Genomic DNA, 18559 nt, shown 5'->3' with positions numbered 1-18559 from the left:
AACAACGTCAAAAGCACTTCAGATGGAAGCTCACAGAATGTCTAAACTCCCTCCTGTAAGTCCCTTTGTCTGTCTCCCACCTCCTCTGTATGCTTGTAGCCTCTTCTCTCCAGGGGACTATCTTTTACTCCCCCTCTTTATCCATTTGCTTAGCCTGGCTCATCTGTGCATGGTTTCCTATTGATCTGCAACATCCAGATAACTCTCCTCAGGACTTAAAATCTCTAGAATGGCTCCTAGTGTGTTTGAGATGGAGGTGAGTTCTTCATAGTCCAAATGAATGAAAACAAAAAGGACTCTAGTAGCATGTAAAAGTCTTGCATATTTATTGTAGCATACAACAAATGCTACAATAAATGTGTATCTGAGAAAATTGCCTTTCCTGTTTCAGAGAAAGCAGGCGAGTATCCCTCCTGCAGCAGAAACCCAAGGATGATAGAACTTGGGCTTGTCTCACAATATCAGTAGCCTTAAAGTGTTCAAAATATTTATATTCCACTTTTCTTTCTGAAGAACAGGGATCCAAGAGGGCTCACAAGATGTACATAAATATAAGAACATAAACCAGGAAGAGGTGGAAAAAACAGCCAACTATAGATGATAATTACCAATTAACAACTGAGAAAACCACCCACCATTTCACCAAACCTATCAGAGTGTCTTTTTAAAACCTCTTTGAAATAATGCAGCCTTATAACAGTTACTTGAAAATTGGGAGGGTAGATGTTATCCAACTTCCTTTAAGGGCATGTTCCAGAAGACAGAGGCAAGAGCTTTAAAAACCTGTCAGAGAATGGCTGAATGCATCATCCCATATGATGGTATATAGTGTTAGCAAGAAGCTGGCACACAGGTTCATACTTGGAAAGGCAGTTCTTCAGATATGTAGGTTCTAGTAGTTTAACCCAGAAATGGACAGGCAACCAATTCAGATCTGTTAATATTTATGATATATGATCACATCTGGGACCTGCAATCATTGTATTTTACATTAATGGATGCTTCCCATTTGTATTTGGACAGCCAAACAATACAGTGTGTCAAAACTGTTCAACCTCAAGGTTATAGTAATGTGGTCCAGTGAGGTCAGGTCAGCTGAGACTGGAAGACATAACTGAAAGAATGCACTCCTCTAAATAGTACCCACCTGCTGTTTTAAAAGCAGTACAGGAACAATACTAAGCTTTTCACTGAGTCAGTAGGTGCTATACTCACTTCTGGAGTTCTGCCTCTACCCACTGAAGTACTTTACCCAAAAAAAGGCAAATTTGAGATAGGCCTGTAATTTCCTACCTCTTCTTCAGCTAATAGGTAGTTCAGCAGAAGTCTAATTATTACTTCTTTAAATGGATTAGGGAGGGAAGGAGTCTTGGTATAGCCCAGCCTCATCTGGTCTCAAGACGCTAAACTGCATGGGTACGTGGATGGGAGACCACCAGGAAGACTACAGAGAAAGTCAACGGCAAACTACCTTTGCTTCTTATTTGCCTTGAAAGGCCTTTGCTGGGGTTGCCATAAGTTGATTGTGACTTGAAGGCACTAACATATGTATGTAACTTGATTAGCAAAAAAAAATCCTCCACCAGAGATGCATGTATAATACTAGCAGAATTCCAACTTACAGGAGGTAGCCTTCTCAACACGCAGAGTCTTGTCAATATTGATCAAGGAAATAGATCAGAAACTATTCATGTTGTTATCCAAAAGAGAGTCACATACAGATGGAGTTAGGTCCCTGACACACCTGAATAATTGTTGAATGTTTCGTGTGTTCAGGCAGGGCCAGTCAGATCTCTTCTGAAGCAGTGCCTTCAGGTCTAGAGCATCACCAGGCGCTAACAGCCAGAAACAAGAATGGGAGCTGGCACACAGGCTTGGATGGGTTGGTCCAGCAAAACAGCTTCTCTAAGCCAAAACAGGAATCTGGCTTAGCTGTCCTGCTGGCAGGTGTTGAGCTCCTGAGGCTGCACTGTACTTTGGCCAGGATCCTGCAAAGAATTAGTGTTCTCACAGTCTGGCTCTGGGATGGGGCTGCATGAAGTCTGTTTAGGACTTTGCCTCCTTTGCACCACCTTGGCCCAGGCCTTCTGTCATTGCCATTCCTGCAGAATGACAGTGTCCCCTGGGGTCTGGTCTCCAGTCTGTATCCTACCCAGCAGAGTTATGGTGTGGCCAGTGGTGAGGCCTTCCTTGCAGGCTCAGCTGGGAGGGCCACTGGTGCTGCTGGACCATCATCAGCAGGTGCCTCAGCCATGTCAGGCTCACCCTGGTCCTGCTGGTCCTCCTCAGCTGGTGGCCTTGGCACATCAGGCTCTTCCTCTGAGGACTGTTGATTCTGAGTTGCTGAGCTGGTCAGAGGGGATGATGACAAGATGCAATTTTTCAGACATTGTGGTAGCAGAGGGAAAAAAAGCTTTCTCCTGGGGGCGAGGCTCGGGCATCCTGATTGGGTGATTCCCAACTCATTCTCAGGGAGGCAGGACGAAGTTTGTTGTCACTTCCTGTAGATGGGTTGGGCACACCCCTTCTGACGTCAGTATTGTTCCTGCCTCAGGACAGGGAGGTCAGGTCTTGGAGTCTCTCCAAGCCCACCTAGGATTTCTTCCTAAAAAACCTCTTCGTTTCTTTTGTCTTCCTTTCTCTCCCCCCCCCCAGCCCTACGCCCAAAAAGGAGCAGTTAAATCGGGCCCTCTTAGCAATGGCCTCTCTACGCTCCTTCTCACCAACCCCATCCGAAACTTTCGCTAGGGCCACGGCAGAGGGCACACGAGCCTCTACTCGTGCCGGATCAAAGCGTACCGGCCAGTCCCGCTCCTCCGTTAGCCCCGACAAGCCCAAAAAGGGAAGCAGCAAAGCTCCTTCCAAAACGGCCGCAAAAAAGGCGCGCAAAAAAGCCGCGAAAGAGGGATCCAGTGCGCATGCGGCCAAACGAGCGCACAGCGCAGACGCGGCTCCCGCTAAGCGCCCGCGGCGCCAGGACAACAACGATCCCTCGCCCTCCCCAAGGAGCACCACCGTCCCTCGGGACGAGGCTGGTGTAACTCCGCGCTCCCCTCCAAACACCAGCGATGGCCCAGGCAGAGAGCGTTCCGGCTCGTCTGCGGAGAGAGGGGGCGGAGCCAGTTCAGGCAACGAGGACGTTCCTAGCCTCAATGCGGACATCAATCAACCAACAGATGGCCCAGGCGGAGCTGCTTCCACCAGGCAAGATCGGGAAGAGAGGGGAGGGGGGCCCTCTCTCTTTGATATGAGCTCTTGGGCAAATTCTTCTCCTGCATCCTTAATGAAAGCCTTCAATCAGCATATTAGGCAGGAAATGTCCTTGCGTGAGAAGGAGAAAAAGAAATCCAAGCGCAGGGGGCGACATAGATCTCACAACAGAGATAAGCATAGAAGACATCACAGGTCTAGGTCTTCCTCCAATTCTCACAGCCCCATATCTTCCACATATTCGCGCAGGGACCCCCTCAATGCAGAAGAGGATAGCAGTGAGGGAGAAATAGTGGACTCCTCTGATCATTTCTCAGAGGGAGAGGAAACCGAGTTAGAACCTCAGGAACAGTGCCAAAGATTCTTTAAACAAGAAAACCTGGCACTCATGATGGCAAAAGCTATATCGGCCCTCGAACTCCATGACACCCCAGAAGCAGAGGAACCATCCACCTCCTCTGGGCCCAAAAAACCAGTAAAAGGGGTCCCCAAGGGGAAGAAAGGGATTTTTCCCCAGACAGTGGAAACTCCTAGAGCTCTCCCACTACCAGAATACTTTGAGACAAAAATGAAAAAGGAATGGCTCCACTTAGACATTAACAAGAGCTACCCCTCAATTCTGAAAAAATTATATATTCTGCCCGATCATGTCCAAGCCATGATCCAAACCCCTCTTGTAGACGCCCCCGTGGTCGCCCTACAGTCAGGAGGCCTAGTTACCAAGGACGGCCAAGGCACCCTTAAAGATGCCTCCGACAGAAAGGGAGATGTCACCCTCAAAAGATTACATGACAGGCTAGCCCTCTCCACCAGAGCATTAGCTTCCTCAGCCACTATGGCTAGGGCCGCCATCGTCTGGGCACGTCGCATCCTAGAGATAATCCCAGCCGAGCACAGAGGTATCAGGGAAGGCATGGAAAGGATGCTTATGGCGGTTTCATACTGGGCAGATTCCACCTTTGACGCCTTCTTGCTGACATCCCGAGCCCTAGCCCTGGGAGTCATCGTCAGAAGGCTAGCCTGGCTCCGGGCATGGCAAGCAGATTTCCAGTCCAAACAGGTCGTGGCCACCTATGACTATCATGGCTCACGCTTATTCGGCAAAGAACTAGATGCGGTATTAGTGGAATCAAAAGGACACAAAAAATCTATGCCCAGGTATGTCAGACCCGACCAGGGCTCGTCCTTCAAACCCTACACCTCCTTTCGCTCACAAAAGACACTGGCCAGAGCCCCTAGGGATGGTAAAAGATGGTCTTCTTCCAATACTTTCCGCAGACGAAACACCACTAACAACAATTTCAGCGGCAATAACTCTTCCTTTCGTAACTTCAACTACAGACAGGGCAGGGGCGGAAAATCCTTCCAACCCGACCGCGCCTCCAAACCATGACTATCACGACATCCCGGTCGGCGCCCGCCTACAACACTTCCGGCACATATGGACGGGAACCCACGTCGACCGCTGGACCTCAGAGGTAGTCTCCTCCGGCTACCTAATAGAGTTTTCCTGCATTCCAAAACCGCGCTTTCAAACCTTCCCGGTACACCGCAATCAACTGAAGAGGCTCAGAACACAAAGGGCCATACAACACCTACTCAAAATCCAGGCCATCGAGCCAGTGCCGACCTTGGAACGTGGATCCGGGGTATACTCCCACTTCTTTACCGTGCCAAAGAGAAACGGGGACTGGAGAGCCATCTTAAACCTTCGGTATGTAAACAGACACATACGTCTTCGGCGCTTCAAAATGGAGACCCTCAGATCCATTGTAGAGAACCTCCGGCCGGGGGACTTCCTCACCTCTCTGGATCTCACCGAAGCGTATCTGCACATCCCCATCAATCCACGGCACAGATCCTTCCTGAGATTCGCGGTAGGAGAACTACACTTCCAATACAAAGCTCTACCGTTCGGCCTTGCCACCTCGCCCCGCGTGTTCACAAAAGTCCTCCTCGCACCCATCATGTGCCTCCGAGAACAAGCCATTCACGTCCACCCTTATCTGGACGACATCCTAGTCCGATCGGAGTCCCAGAGAAAGGCAAAGACAGATCTGACCACCGTCATGCAGTGTCTCAAGTCACATGGTTTCTTGGTAAACTTGCAAAAAAGCTCCACCGTCCCCTCAACACGCATGGAACATCTCGGGGCAGTGATAGACACCAAGCTGAACACTCTCTTCATACCTCATGCCAAGGCCCTAAAGATCCAACGCCTCACGGCGTCCATTCTCTCGGCCAAAACAGTTGCGCTACTTCAACTGGCGAAACTGATGGGACTTTTTATATCGATCATAGATATGTTGCAGTGGGGTCGCCTACACGCCAGAACTCTCCAGAAGTTCCTGCGACCTTACCAAGGTCTCATCATGCGAAAGACCAACAAAATGCTAGCTATTCCCCCGGACCTTCGGCGCAGCCTCAGGTGGTGGTCACATCTCCAGAACCTACTAACGGGCAAAGTCTACCTACACGGAGACAGAATCCAAATCTTTTCAGATGCCAGCCTCAGAGGCTGGGGAGCACATCTCCAGGACAACATTGCCCAGGGCACGTGGTCTCCCACCCAGGCCAAACTCCCCATCAACCTCCTAGAGATGAGGGCGGCACGCCTGGCGCTCCTCCACTTCCGGTCCATCATCCAGGGCCGACATGTCTTGCTGAGAACGGACAATGTAGCGACCAAGGCCCATATCAACAATCAGGGAGGGTCGCGATCCCGTCGTCTCTACCAGGAGTCTCTCCTCATACTCAACTGGGCAGAATCCCACCTCTGCTCCCTCTCCTCAGAACACATCAAGGGGAACCTGAATGTAGAGGCCGACTGGCTAAGCAGGCAAACTATAATGGAAGCCGAGTGGATGCTTCATCCATCAATCTTTCAACTTCTAACACAAAGATTCGGAACCCCAGAGGTCGACCTGTTCTCCTCAGAAAAGAACCACCAGTTGCCAACATTCTTCACCAGGTATTACCACCAACGGGCAGCAGCAACAGATGCCTTGACCTCTCCGTGGCCTCAGACCCTTCTTTATGCCTTCCCTCCACTTCCCGTCATCCCCAAACTACTGAGAAAAATCTGGAGGGAGAAAGCAGAGGTCATACTAGTGGCGCCATGGTGGCCGAGACGACCATGGTTTTCATCCATTCTACAACTCTCCAGCCAACCCCCGTTCCGACTGCCAACACCTCAAAACATGCTGTCTCAGGGCCCGATCACTCACCCAGATCCCAGCTGGTTTTGCTTAACCGCTTGGCACTTGAGCGCACTGCCTTAAAGAAGAAAGGCTACTCCAAAGAAGTAATAGACACCATAGTAGCCTCACGCCGCCCCTCCACCTTACGCATCTATGATTCTTCATGGAGATCATTCGTGAGATGGGCCAAGTCAAACAATACGGACCCGGTACGTCCCAGGGTAGCACAGGTGCTAACATTCCTCCAGGATGGTTTTAAGAGGGGCCTCAGAAGTTCAACACTCAAGAGACAAGTGGCGGCCTTAACGACGGTCTGGGGCAGACTGCAGGGTGTACCAGCCTCAAAACACCCGGACGTCGTGCGCTTCCTAAAAGGAGTACGTCAAAGTCAGCCACCAGTCTCTCACCACTTTCCGTCATGGAAACTGAACATTGTCCTGAACGCGCTCACAAAATCCCCATTTGAACCAATCCAATCGGTTCACATCAAATGGCTCCGCATGAAACTAATCTTTTTAGTGGCCATCACATCAGCCAGAAGAATTTCCGAACTAAGGGCTCTATCGGTGAACTCACAACTGTGTGTGTTCCATAAGAGTAAGGTGGTGATGCGCCTAGACCCAACATTCATGCCGAAAGTAGGCTCTCCTTTTCATCTAAAACAAGAAATTGTACTCCCCACTTTCTTCCCCTCACCAAAACACCCCAAGGAAATACTTTGGCATTCCTTAGATGTTAGGAGGGCGCTAAAGGCTTACATCATCCGCACAGAACATATTAGAAGAACAGAATCACTTCTAATTAATGTGTCCGCCCCTAACTTGGGGGCACAAATGTCACACGCTGCTATCAGTACAGCGATCAGATCTTGCATCGTAGAGGCATACAGATCAGTAAACATACCCATACCTCCAGGAATCACAGCACACTCCACAAGAAGCGCTGCAGCAAACGCAGCACTTCGACGACTCATACCGGTGGAGGACATATGCAGAGCAGCCACTTGGTCCTCCGTCACGACTTTTATAAAACACTACAAGCTACAATCATTAGCGGACAACGACACCGCTTTTGGTCACAGGGTCCTAGAGCATATTTTTGGTGAATAATCCCACCCTACAGGGACACTGCTCTGGGAGGTCCCAATCAGGATGCCCGAGCCTCGCCCCCAGGAGAACGGTCCATTGGTATACTTACCCTGAAGGGGCCTTCTCCTGGCGGACGACGAGGGCGACGAGGGCATCCTGGCCCTCCCTCAACATTCACCAATCTCACCTAGGACACAGCATATCACGTTTAATAGAACAGAGTTCCCTAGCGGGGGACAGTTAATCCCTTTCAGCCACTTAGGCTCCTTGTAGTTCAGGGTAGATACCGTTAGTATCAGTTCCTTCATTATTACCCTATGTTATGGTTGTTGCTTCCTGTTATACTCACGTGTTGTACAGTTTTCTCTCTCTATACTACTATGTTACTCCAATACTGACGTCAGAAGGGGTGTGCCCAACCCATCTACAGGAAGTGACAACAAACTTCGTCCTGCCTCCCTGAGAATGAGTTGGGAATCACCCAATCAGGATGCCCTCGTCGCCCGCCAGGAGAAGGCCCCTTCAGGGTAAGTATACCAATGGACCGTTCTGTGGTGCCATTACCACCACTTTATAGACCTGATTGTATAGTGTGCTCTGTTTGCCTTGTCATGTATCTTTCACCAATGCCACTCAAGTTGTTTACCATGATTTCCTAAGTTCCCCAAGACACCAAGGGGCTGGGGCTCTCCCAGGAGAAGACACTAGGGACCATGCATTGAGTCACTTCCTAGGCCCAAGGGAGGCACTCTTACAGGATTGCTACATCCAGCATGGCCAATTGGCCATGCTGGAAGGGGCTGATGGGAATTGTAGTCCATAACATCTGGAGTGCCAAAGGTTCGCCACCACTGTCCTAGGCCCTCAAAATTCCTCAGATCATTCTGGAAACCTGTGGAGTCTACTGGTATGTAGAGGTGACAATTCTGACTGGTACACAGACCCTGTTGAGAGGGAGTACCATTACCAACTGAACCTTAAGCAAATAATGGTGCAAGTAGGGGGGAAAATCACATAAAGGGAAACTTAACTATGATAGTCCAGAGTTCTTTAGTACTTGACAACAGCAGGAATGAGTTTGTGGGAGAGAAAGACATTGTCAAATTGCTGGATTAATTTCAAGCTCTCTCTAGCTGGCAGGAATTTCCCTTCAATGTAATGCTCTCTCAGAATATGATTCAGTCATAGAGCCATTAGTTAAGAGCATTTCCCTCAGCAAACATGAATCTGCAGGAGCATTATTAGCATGGATGGCATGGCTGAAAAAGGCATTTGGCACAGCTTAAGAATTCTTGAACTAATACCAGAACTGCTATATGAACCTCTGCATTGCCTTGCAGAGGGGAAAAACCAGCCTCCTTGAAGAAGAAATACACACACACGTAAGCCATTGATGACTTTTACCAGGGTCTCACTATCTTAAAAGATGGGTGGACCAATATTGAAATAAAGGTTATTTATCAAGTCATCTCAGGATAAATGGTTAAGTTCAGCATTTCTAAACAAAGTGTGCTTAAAATGAACTCAAAAGGAAATGGATTGCAAGCAAATTGGAATAGACACAAACCATAACTACCATAACAAAGACTGGTCTAGCTATGACAAAGAATGGATATCTTTCATTTTTGTGGAAGATTTAGTGTAACCTGGAAGTTGAAACAGTTCTAATTAGGAGCATCTAATGCACAGGTGTCAAACTCGCGCCATCCAGATGTTATGGACTACAGTTCCCATCGTGATGGGAACTGTAGTCCATAACATCTGGAGGGCCGTGAGTTTGACACCTATGATCTAACGCTTGACCTCTTAAAAACTTCTAAGATTTTTTTTCTAAATAAATGTATTTATTGCTGCTCCTTTTCCCCATTGGGTACTGTGCCCATAGTGCAATACTAAATAGTTTTATGTACTAACTGTGATTTCATTTTAGCTTTTTTGTAAGCTACATTGATGTTTATATGAGTTAAAAATAAATAGATGCATCTTGCAGAACTATGGTTCTCACAACATGTAAGACCCCATAAGGCAGAATTCAAAGTTTTGTTCAAGAATAGCAATTTCAGAACAAGGGAACAAAGTGGGGTAAAGCTAAACTTGAAGTTTCCAGTTTAGCTGTGTTATCAGATTGTATAGGTCAATATCATATACCCATTGGACCTGGTATACAGTTGTGCTGTACTAAACTGTCACTTGTATTTCAGCTCTTACTCAAGGTTGAAGGGTGGTTGGGTCCAGGAACAGCCCAAGCTCTAAATCTACTCCTTTAAGGGAGTTAAACCCCATCCAGAAGGAGATAGCCTACTTCCTGGCTCAGATGCTGATTCCACTGGTATGGTATGGTTTCCACTGCCTCCCTAGGATCTGATGGTTGTGTGAGATAACAAGGGATGTCATCTAATTTGGAAACTGCTGCAGAGATTCAGACAGCCCCCTTCTTTGCTTCCCCGTTCACAATTGCACTTTTTATTGCTACCCTTTGAGGCACTGGCTTGACAATAGAGTTAAAATTAAACAGATGCAATGAGCACTCAAATACTTTTGATAAAAGTGATCTTCAGCACAAGTATTGCTGGTTTGAAGACTTCTCTGTCTTTCTTGAAAAGGATTAGGACCAATATTTTTGGAACTTGAATTTTAAACTGCGCTGTTCAAATCGACTACCATGGACAGCTCCATGTGAACACTAAAATCTAGATTGATGTCTCAGGCTGCTTGAAATATTGTGAATTTCCTACACTGGAAAGAAAAGCATGAACATTGTACATAAATCAGCACATGTGATTATCAGGGAAAAAAAACCTGTAGTATTTAAAAGGCCCTTAGTTCAGAGAGACTAAAGTGATAGTTTAAAAATGACTATTGCGTTCTTCCTATCATTCAGACTTTGTCCAAAGTGATCCATTTTCAGTGAAGACTGAGTTCAGGTGTCCCTTTTAACACCTTTTTGCCCTTAGGGGATGGGGCGGTCTACAAATATAATAATAAATAAATAAATACATAATAAATTATGCTTTTTCCTCTTAACATGTAATATGCATAATATTCATGTCAGTGACTAAGAGGGTAGTATGGGGTTCTCAAGTGGAAAAGTGGTTCCTAATGCTATATTCCTTGCCTGAGCCAACTTTCCAGTAGGGGTCCTCGCAAGGCTGTCCTGTTCGTTGCCTGAGCTAATTCTTGACTACATCAGTAGCAAGCCCTACACCAGTGGCCAGGACTGAACAGGCCAGTCTACCCCAGGCTGTTTGTGGCAGAAGGGGAAAGGCTCGCTGCACCCATAATGACTCCATCTGAGGTGGTAAGAGTAGACCTGTGGGGGCAAAGGCCTCACCACACTCACCCAGAACACTTCAGGCAAGCTACCAAGAACTGGGTTGGAGGGTAGAGAGAGAAAGTTAGACCTGGGGCAGAAAGACAGTGAGTGTTGGGGAGAGGCAGAAAGAGACAGAGAGAGCTAGGGTAGGTGGCCAGAAAGAGAGAATGAAAGTTGGGGTAGGTTGGCAGAAACAGAGAATACAGAGTTGGGGTAGGAAGACAGAAAGAGAGAGCTAGAATAAGTGGGCAGAGAGAAGTGGGATAGGGGCGACAGAGAGAGAGTTGGGGTAGCGGGAGAGAAAATTAAAACAGAGCTTGAAGTAATGGGGCAGAAAGAGAGAGCTTGGTAGGGAGCCAGAAAGAGAGTTAGGGTAGTGGGGCAAAAAAGATGCACCTTGCAGAAAATATTAAGAGAAGGGATGACAGGATGGACAGTGAGAGGCAGAGAGTACTTTCCATCTCCACAGGCACTCTGCTGTCTCCCTCCCCCCCTTTGCAAAGCCAGGATCGAGATTTGCAAATGGGGGGTGTGCCTATGGAGGTGGGGAGAACTTTCCTCATCTTCACAGGCACTCTGCTGGTTCCCCCCATTTTGCACAGCCAGACTCCAACTTTGCAAATGGGAGGGGGGATGCAAATATGGAGATGGAGAGAGCTCTCCTTGTCTTCACAGGCACCTTGCTGCCCCTCCTTAGCAAAGCTGGAATGTTTTTTTTGGGGGGGGTGCAATTTCAGTGCTTGCGCCAGGTGCCATTTCCTGTAGATATGCCCCATCTTTGTCTCTTGCCCTGGGAGGATTAGTTTTCTAGGGCCCGTTGTTGTTGTTGTTTTGCACGACGGGCTTTATTGCTAGTTTTCTATAAGGACTTGCAATAAGCATTTTTCTTTCTGTTTAAAATTAGTAGAATTGTTAGTGTGAAATGTAACTACTTTCCTGAAGGAAAATAAACCCTGGTATGTGATTTGAAGATACACAGCACAATCCAGGGAGGGCGTGAAGGGACTGCTGGAATCAGCATGCTCACACTGACACAGGTGTCCTCTGCACAGGCACAAGTGGTAAACAGGCCGGCGGAGGGGGCAAATACCCAGGCAGCCGGGTGCTGTGTGACTCTGCAACGCCTAACCCTGGAAGTGAAAACTGTTACTAATCACCCCAGCACAGGAAAACACGCTGCCATGGCTCGGGTATTCTGGGGACATTCCAAAAGGTGGAGCCAACCTTATTTGGTTTCTAGTAGGCTTTTAGCTCAGGAACGCTGTTAGCGCAAGAGTCCAACTTGCACCATCCAAAAATGTGGCATGTCCATTTTGGGCTATGGGAGATTCATTGCCGGCTGGGTTTTTTCTTATTTTTGCTGCCTTCTTCTGCCCCCTGGATCCCCTCTGGAGACAGCACAGTAGCGGTTCTTTCCTTGGCTGCTGCAGCCCTCTGAATTGGGCTGACAGAGTTTTAGGTTTTCAATATTCACTATCAGTAATGATTTCTAAATCTTAATTTATCTGAATCTGTCCAGTTGGTTTTCTTTGCAATACAATTTTTAGTAATTCTTTGTAATATAATAGTTTAGGAATAATCTGAGTCGCATAAATTGGGTTTATACCAGAGAAAGAATCCAACTTATGATTTGTGTGATCATTTTTCTAAAAGAATTCATTTTCAGAGCAGCTCAGATGAGAAACACATAAGACTTTAGCAGGAGTCCTCCGGCACATTAAAGACTAACAGGATTTTATTCCAGCATAAGCTTTCATGAGCCAGACAGTGCCTACCTGACATGCATTTCACTTTGACCCTACTCTTTGTTTATCTTTTCATACTTCCTACATAGAAGATCTTGCTAATGAACAAAACAGATGAAGATGGGCTCTAGTCTGTAAAATTTATGCTAGAATAAAACATGGTTAGTTTTTAAGGTGCCACTGTACTCTTGTTTACTTTTGCTGCAACAGGATAACATGGCTGTTCCTCTGGGATGTAAGATTTTTATTCACTAATGAGGTTTTGACTTATTCAGTTCATTCTATGTTTTGTTTGGAAGACTGTTGTTTTTTCTGTTCTCCCCACAGAGCCGAATGGCAGAGAGTCTTCGCCTTTTTGACTCCATTTGCAACAACAACTGGTTTATCAACACCTCCCTCATCCTCTTCCTGAATAAGAAGGATTTACTGGCAGAAAAAATTCGCCGTATCCCGCTAACAGTTTGTTTTCCCGAGTACAAAGGCCAGAATACTTATGAAGAGGCAGCTGTCTATATCCAACGGCAGTTTGAGGACTTGAATCGCAACAAGGAGACCAAGGAGATCTATTCACATTTCACTTGTGCTACTGATACCAGTAATATCCAGTTTGTCTTTGATGCGGTGACAGATGTCATCATCCAGAACAATCTCAAATACATTGGCCTGTGCTAGGGAGCCATGCAAACGTGTTTGGTTTCTCAAGGTGATGTAAAAAAGGCTAAATGGAAATGCCAGGGCAGCTTTTGGATGACCCAGTCATGGAAGGGAGAAATATGAAGTATGTTCACAGATCCCTTCAGCTGCCTACATGCATTTTTTTTGCAAAAAAATACATTAATTAAATGTTTTGGAATGTGCAAGGCCTCCCTAAATGGTGAGGTTTTAAACTGTATGGAAATGTTTTCACTACTATCACCAACACCACTGGTTCATTCTATGTGTTTAATTTATTATTCCTAAGATGGTAGAGCTATCCTATTCTGTGTAAGAGACAGATCATTGTCTTTGCTGTCCTAGAAACCATTTAAGGTCAGGAAGATGCCGAGGTGGTTGATGGGAGAGAGGGCTTATGCTGTGGTTCTTTTCCTCCTAAGAGGCTAGAGAACTGACATACCAGAAAATATTGATCCTTAACCACACCCCAATACATAATCAGTTGATGCATATAAACTTGGATCATGTATACAAAGAAAACAGCTTGTAGCGAATAACAAGTACATACGAAGTACACATGTGGTCTTTGTATCATAATTAATCATGAATATTTTACCCATTGAAAGCAATTTTAAAAATGTGTTCTGTCCAATGAAGGAATTGATAGTGCAGGAGAGTTCTGTATGTTTTTATCCAACTTGTAACCCTTTTTGCTGTTGACCTTCAAAATATGCAGCAAAAAAAGATATATGAATGGAATTATTAAATAAAGACTAGGCCAAATTGCAGACAGTGTTTCTTCTACCAGTGAGGAATTTTATACATCAAAAGTCTTCTTTTACATCCTTTTTTGCCAAATAATTGTGCTGTTTCATGAAAACTCTAAAAGTTTAATAAGTGGTTGCGTGTTCTTTTTTTAAAAAAATACAGATATATAAAAAAGAAGACATTTTGGAAAAAAGTATTGTTTTGTGTCTGGATTTATGAGTGTGCCAATGGACAAAACTATGCTGTTGCTCCAAGGAAATTCTGAGAAGTATGGCAACATTTAGAACAGCCTTTCCAAAAACAGGAGCCAATGAAACTGTACAATATAGCCTTTTCTTTTCTTTTTTGGTGTTTTTTATTTTTAAACAATGTGCTGTAATTACTAGGTGAACAGATGAGTGATATGAACAATACCTACATGTCTTGATATTTAAATTTTTAAAATTAAAAATGCAGTTAGTGAAATTAAATAAGTTGAAGCAATGCATTCTTCAGCTTCCTTTCATCCTGTATACAAATAATACTGGATGGTGTATTATTCTAGCAAATTTCCAGGCAAGTTTGAATGCCCAAGAAGCTCTGTGTGATATAACTAGAAACTCTCACACAGCAACAAGGCCATTGGTTGTGCTACTCTCCTCTTCTTCCTCTGATCCCATGCAAAAGGTGTCTTACAGAATTCAGAACTAAGTGTGTAAATAAATGTTCAAGAATTGTAAAGCACATAAATGTGTTCACACTTTCTGTCACATACACACATAGCAAGAATTCAGGGAGAATCTTCTTCCTCCCTCTGTTTCCCACTTGTGTAAAGATTAGTGCGAACTATCAGCCAAGGGCTCTAAGAAAAATATAGAGGAAACAATGAATGAAAATGCAGTTACAGGCTGTTCACTTCAAGGAAATAAATAATCTGAATGATCCCAACTAGTTCATGGCGTGCTCATTGTTGTAGATTTTATTATTCAAAATTCCATGAATGGTTTCCCTCTTCTTTATTTGCTACAGAGTGGAACTCTTATGAAATGAAATCCATTTTAGTTTACATGTTTGGTGGTCTGGCTATATAATTCTAGTGATCCGTCACTGTGTCACAGATACAAAATGATACTGTGTGAATTGGGAGGGCAGCTTCATTCGGAAAGAACTGCAAAGGCCATGGGTTGAAGGGTACCCTTGGGAGTGCTTTGTGAGAGAAACTTTCCCAGTATCATATTGTCTAGCTCCAGGGAGCACCAATCACAACCCCGATTTGTTACAGCAATCTTTAAAGAGATAGCTACTTTTCTTGGAAATTATTTTATCAGTGAGAATTCATGCTTTTGAATATAAGGCTACAGATTTGGGAACCAGTGTTTAAAAGGTCATTATAACGTCCAAGGCTTTAAAGGGCCAAGTAACCAGTAAAATGCCTAACAGACTGATCCTATACAGAACTATTTAGTGAATACTGCCATCTGACCTAACTTTGAAGTACTTGCTAGGTGGAGGGTGCAGCAAAAGAACTGGGTCACTTTTAAGTCTCCTTGACTTCTCACAGCCTGGTGCCACCTTGTGCCATTAGTGAGTAAAAGCAAACAGCTGGCAGGGTAGAGTGTCAAAGCTACTATGGATTGTAAGTTAATTTTCTTGGACCTATTAGCCACTGAACTTAGTGGGACATATTTCCAAGGAAATGTGCTTAGAAAATGTGAGTGACCAAGATTCCAAATCATACTGTAAGTTGGTTGCTGCGCAAGTATGAGGATTTATGGCAATTCAGACCCCTTGGCTGAAATCAAAGTAATCTAACTGAGGTTGCAGGTGGGAGTGGTCAACTGCTGCAGGTCTTTATGCCCAGTTTTTATCCAAATTAAAATTGTACTTAGATCTAGCCCAGCCACATAGAATCTTGTGTTTGGATAAAGATGTTGAAGGTAAATGCTCCAGTGCCATTCATGATTGCAGTAACCAACACTGTCCTCCCAAGGTTTCCCTCTTGAAAAATAAAAAAACACAATAATCATAAAGTATAACTTCAAGCTTCCAGCATAAAATACTGGCATGTCAGACGGCTGTACTATTTATGTATTTTTCAGATGCAGAAGTCATCATATTTAGGATATGTCTCTTTGTGCTTCCAGTTGTCATCAGATATGCCAGTGGTCTAAATTATGCTCCAGTGCTGCAGCATAACATTCAAGTAAATGTTCAGTTGTGTTTTTTTTAAAAAAACAATGATGAAATAAAGTCCAGTCTTGCTGAGAGGAGACATTTCCTAGCCGAACTGCCGTAATCTATAAATGTTCCACATCCACTGGTGGAGGCTGAAGGTGATGTGGATTGAGAGGCCGCAACCGGGCATGTGAACCCAGGACTCTGTTATTGCAAACAAACTGTGAAATAAACCACAGCCGTATTGGCCTTTTTTCCCTGGCTATCTTTTATTGGAGAGGCTGGAAAATTATGGAAGGCTTGGGTGGGTAAGCAGCCCTTCCAGGTTTAAAAGAAAGGCTAACAGATTTATCATGGAATAAGAAATCTCGTACACAAGAGCCTACTTCATTAGATTCTTGAAGTATTATCCTCAGCTGACAGATTAATATCTAACTATGGGAGAGAAAAAATTGTTAGCTTTGGGGTCAGTGGTATGCAGACAATGCAGTGTATGCCATTTTTATAGAAATCTCAACCATGTATGAACGAAGCACAGAAAATATTCACAACAGCAGTAATAGATGATGATAACACATTCTTCTTAGACTAATTCAGCTACTTTAACACCTATAGTGTAAGTGATAGGAATTCATTGTCCTAACTGGGTGTCAAGTTTCCCTACAAACCCTAATTCTGCAGCTTCACACTGAAGTTTATTTCTATGCAGAAACTATTTACAATGCACATAACTTTCCCCAATAATATTAGACAGATCTGGCTGTATTTTCTATATGCATAGAAACCCAATTTAATAAACTACAGCTTGGGCAACCTGTAAAAGTAAAATTAAGAAGGAACAAACATAATTTCACCAAAGAAGCAAAGGTGCCAAGTATTCTTTTTTAAGTAACACGCTTAGCATTATTTGATGGCAAGGTAAAACTACTCTATAGTTCCAGAGATCTTCTGAATTCAACAGGACTTAGTCCCCGGTAAAAGTGCAAAAGAGTGCCACTCCACATTAGCCCTTTTTGTTCTTCCTGTTTTGGGTGTGCTTTCTGCACATACTACTTCCTTCCCCTGGAACTGCAGGCTTTTTTTTATTTCTTTAAATTAGTACTGGAATGTCCTGATACATTTGATTCAGTTTGCGGGGGGAAAGCGTGGGGTACAAAAGTGAAATATATTTAAATTGGACTGTGCTGCTTTTATTTAAAGAAAATGGCAGGCAAATTCCAGTCATTTTTAAATTAAAAGACCACTGACAACAGTGGAGAACCAGGATTTTGTGTCTCACCTCTCCTCCATGGAGTTCAAGGGAGCAAATATACACAGGATGGTTCCCAGGTGGTCTCCCTTCTTGTAACTCCCCATGCTTAATTTCAGAAAGGTTACCATGCTAGATAAAGTGCCTTCCGGCCATGTTCAAGAAGAAGAAGATTACGAGACTTCCAATCAAAAAGCTTATACTTTAATGGAGGATAAATTGTTCCACCAAAAAGCATGTCAAGAGTAACACATTCTCCTGCATTCTTCTTTTGTATAAACCAAAGAAAAAGAGCAACTGGGCGTTAATATGTGTTTTTTCCTTAAACTATTGTGCCTTTTTGAAATGATTTTAACAATTTCTGCTTCTCTAACTTCCTCTGGCATCCTTGAATCAAAAATCCTTCTACTTTCAAAGAATAAATTATGCAATTAACTTTGTATCCATTTCTTCAGTTTTCTGGTTCATCAATTATACAGTATACTAACACCTGGAAGTATAAAAATGCATATGAAAATCCCTCCATTCAAGCAAACCTGGCATTCCCAACATAGTTGCTTAACTTCTGGTCTGTTTTACACTTGGCAACCTATGCAAAAGTATAGGTAGCAAAAAACCCCAACAACAAATCATTTTACTGAATTTTCACAAATAGTATCAATATTCTATGATAAATCTTATACTCTGCCACCACCAAGAAACAATTGTGCTTTTTCTACCACGTTAGAAACATTTTCTAGATACATTATGATTAGCCATTTTACAGGGCCATTTTTAGTAATTTACAAAAAAAAAAATTGAAAACACCAACAAACCTGCTGTAAACAACTTACAACCTTAATGTAGAATGGGTGGAGGGATGCCAGAAAGAGGAATAAGCAAAGGTAACCGGAGATAAGAGGAACATGCAATAAAAAATAGAATCAAGGAAAGGTTCATCATATTATACCAACTCAAATATGTAGCCTTACATACTCAATGACTCCTTCAACAGCCCATAAAATATGCAGTTATCACTGTCCCTTTGTTTCAGATTGGGAGGATATTCAGTGGCTTGCCAGTAGACCAAGATTCAGTGGCTTGCCAGTAGACCAATGCACGCCAAGATTCAACCCCGGGACTTCCTGATCATAACTAATGATTGTAACCATCTTGCTAACAGGAATTCAACAAAAACA

General features: G+C 44.2%; 2 protein-coding genes across 3 annotated transcripts in view; one reads left to right on the top strand and one right to left on the bottom strand.

Annotated features, from left to right (window-relative positions):
• Positions 1–14900, top strand: part of GNAZ (G protein subunit alpha z) — a 46814-nt gene extending 31914 nt beyond the window's left edge. Inside the window, exon 3 of the mRNA XM_048513986.1 lies at positions 12884–14900. Coding sequence (XP_048369943.1) covers positions 12884–13228 — 345 coding nt within the window. The 3' untranslated portion in view covers positions 13229–14900. The remainder of the gene's footprint in view (positions 1–12883) is intronic.
• Positions 1–18559, bottom strand: part of RSPH14 (radial spoke head 14 homolog) — a 73255-nt gene that overhangs the window by 49974 nt on the left and 4722 nt on the right. The window lies entirely within an intron of this gene.

The sequence above is a fragment of the Sphaerodactylus townsendi genome, linkage group LG13, assembly GCF_021028975.2.
Source record: "Sphaerodactylus townsendi isolate TG3544 linkage group LG13, MPM_Stown_v2.3, whole genome shotgun sequence".
NCBI classification, from domain to species: Eukaryota; Metazoa; Chordata; class Lepidosauria; order Squamata; family Sphaerodactylidae; genus Sphaerodactylus; species Sphaerodactylus townsendi.
Note: the sequence above shows the minus strand (reverse complement) of the source record. Positions and strands in the feature narration are given on the sequence as shown.